Below are 2223 nucleotides of genomic sequence, written 5' to 3'. Positions count from 1 at the left end.
GCTCATCTTCGTTTCTGTGCTGGGCTCGTCCTCGTCTCTGTGCTGGACTCATCTTCGTTTCTGTGCTGGGCTCATCTTCGTTTCTGTGCTGGGCTCGTCCTCATCTCTGTGCTGGGCTCGTCCTCATCTCTGTGCTGGAATCGCCCTCATCTCTGTGCTGGGCTTGTCCTCATCTCTGAGCTGGGCTCATCCTCGTTTCTGTGCTGGGCTTGTCCTCGTCTCTGTGCTGGGCTCATCTTCGTTTCTGTGTTGGGCTCATCCTCGTCTCTGTGCTGGGCTCGTCCTCGTCTCTGTGCTGGGCTCGTCCTCGTCTCTGTGTTGGCCTCATGTTCGTTTCTTTGCTAGGCTCGTCCTTGTCTCTGTGCTAAGCTCCTCCTTGTCTCTCTGCAAGTAGGACAAACAGGTTAGATTGGCTTGCAGAAAACACTTTCGGTTTCATTCCTTCCTGGTTTTCAGCCATGGCGTCTGTGAGAGATGAGCTGAACTGCTCCATCTGCCTAGAGATGTACACTGACCCCGTCACGCTGCCGTGTGGACACAACTTCTGCCGGCCTTGTATCCATCATTACCTGAACACGCAGATGTTCGGAATTCACCGCTGCCCTGAGTGCAGGTCACCTTTCCAGGATCTCTCGACTCTGCAGAAGAACGTCACTCTGTGCAATGTGGTGATGCATTTCAGATCCGTCCAAGGAAAAGAGGTGGCGGGGGTCTCCTGTACATACTGTATCCGCTCCTCTGTCCCAGCCATCAAATCCTGTCTGCATTGCGAGGCTTCTCTGTGTGACGATCACCTGCGAGTTCATAGCACGGCACCAGAACACGTCTTATCAGAGCCCAGGGCCTCCCTGGAGAACAGGAAATGTTCTGATCATAAGGAAATCCTGAAGTATTACTGCCGGCAGGACTCCGTCTGTATCTGCGTATCCTGCCGGCTGGACGGGGACCACCAGGGGCACCAAGTGGAGTCACTAGATGAGGCCTCTGAGAAGAAGAAGGAGAAACTTCGAGACATCCTACAGAAACTAACTTGTGAGAAAGAGGAGAACGAGAAGAAGATCCACAGACTGTGGGAACACCGGAGGGTCATCAGGGAGCAGCAGGCCTTGCAGGTGATCTCTGACTTAATCCGGCAGCTGGAATTGAAGAAGATGGATCTCACCAAGAAGATAGGCCAAGTGGCAGAGTTGTGCATCGAGACCGACTCTCTAACCATCCTACTGGATCATGATTTGGACATTTGGGGTAACGGCAATGGAGAAAATGATGCTGTAGAAGATCTGTATCAGGGTCTGATCTCCGAGACTCCAGACACTGAGAGAGATGATGTCCCTGAAGACACCGACATTTTATTTGACCTGGAAACGGCTGCCAATAATGTTCGTTTGTCTCCTGACTTGAAGACCTTGACGTGGTCAGCGGCGTACCAGAATCGACTGGAAACTCCGGCCAGGTTTCAGTATAATCAGGTTTTGAGCTCTCGGAGTTTCTCTTCGGGGCAGCACTCTTGGGATGTGGAGACCAGTGAATCCGGGGACTGGAGAATCGGAGTGGCCTATCAAAGTGTGGACAGACGAGGTGATCAGTCCTACGTGGGGGACAGCAGCAAATCCTGGTGTTTACGGAAACTCTACAATAACCAGTATTCTGTGATGCATGATGGTAAAGTTACCACAACGCCCCACCTGTTCTCCTCTATTAAATTCAGGATCTGTTTGGATTATGAGGCCGGGCAGATCTCCTTTTATGAGCTGTCTGACCCCATCCAACTGCTCCACACCTTCACCACCACTTTCACCGAGCCCCTCTATGCTGTATTCGGGGTTGGATACTGGCTGTGCAATGACGGTTGCTGGTTGAGGGTCGTAATATAGAAACGTAGACCTTTTGTTTTATTGATACAAAGAGCAGAAACCTAACGCAACCATCCTTGTGCTTCCATGAGTGCCTTTTATTGAGTTCATAAAATGAGCACAAGGGGGGCGCCTGTTAAGTGTAGCATAAGCAAATGGTTTATTGGTACTCAAACAGCCAAATGCAGACTTTCACATCTGCAGCCATCTGTGGTGGATAAAGATCAATCTGCCTGGCAAACCGCATATGACAGTTAACAGCGTGCAGCCAGTAGATGAAAGGAAGGCCGAATTCACCGATACCAGAAGTAAGGAGATAACCACCACGGCACTGGATATGATGCGTTTGGGAGCTCTATTAGCTCCTTTA

At 50.7% G+C, this 2223-nt stretch overlaps 1 protein-coding gene across 1 annotated transcript; it reads left to right on the top strand.

The window, feature by feature from the left end:
* Nucleotides 1–294: 294 nt before the first annotated feature.
* Nucleotides 295–2013, top strand: LOC141113608 (E3 ubiquitin/ISG15 ligase TRIM25-like). The gene has a single exon (XM_073606811.1). It carries the CDS (start codon nucleotides 459–461, stop codon nucleotides 1872–1874), a length of 1416 nt encoding a protein of 471 aa, XP_073462912.1. The 5' UTR covers nucleotides 295–458; the 3' UTR covers nucleotides 1875–2013.
* Nucleotides 2014–2223: the final 210 nt, after the last annotated feature.

This window comes from Aquarana catesbeiana, linkage group LG12, assembly GCF_042186555.1.
Source record: "Aquarana catesbeiana isolate 2022-GZ linkage group LG12, ASM4218655v1, whole genome shotgun sequence".
Classification (NCBI taxonomy): Eukaryota; Metazoa; Chordata; class Amphibia; order Anura; family Ranidae; genus Aquarana; species Aquarana catesbeiana.
This window is presented reverse-complemented; position numbering and strand designations above follow the sequence as displayed.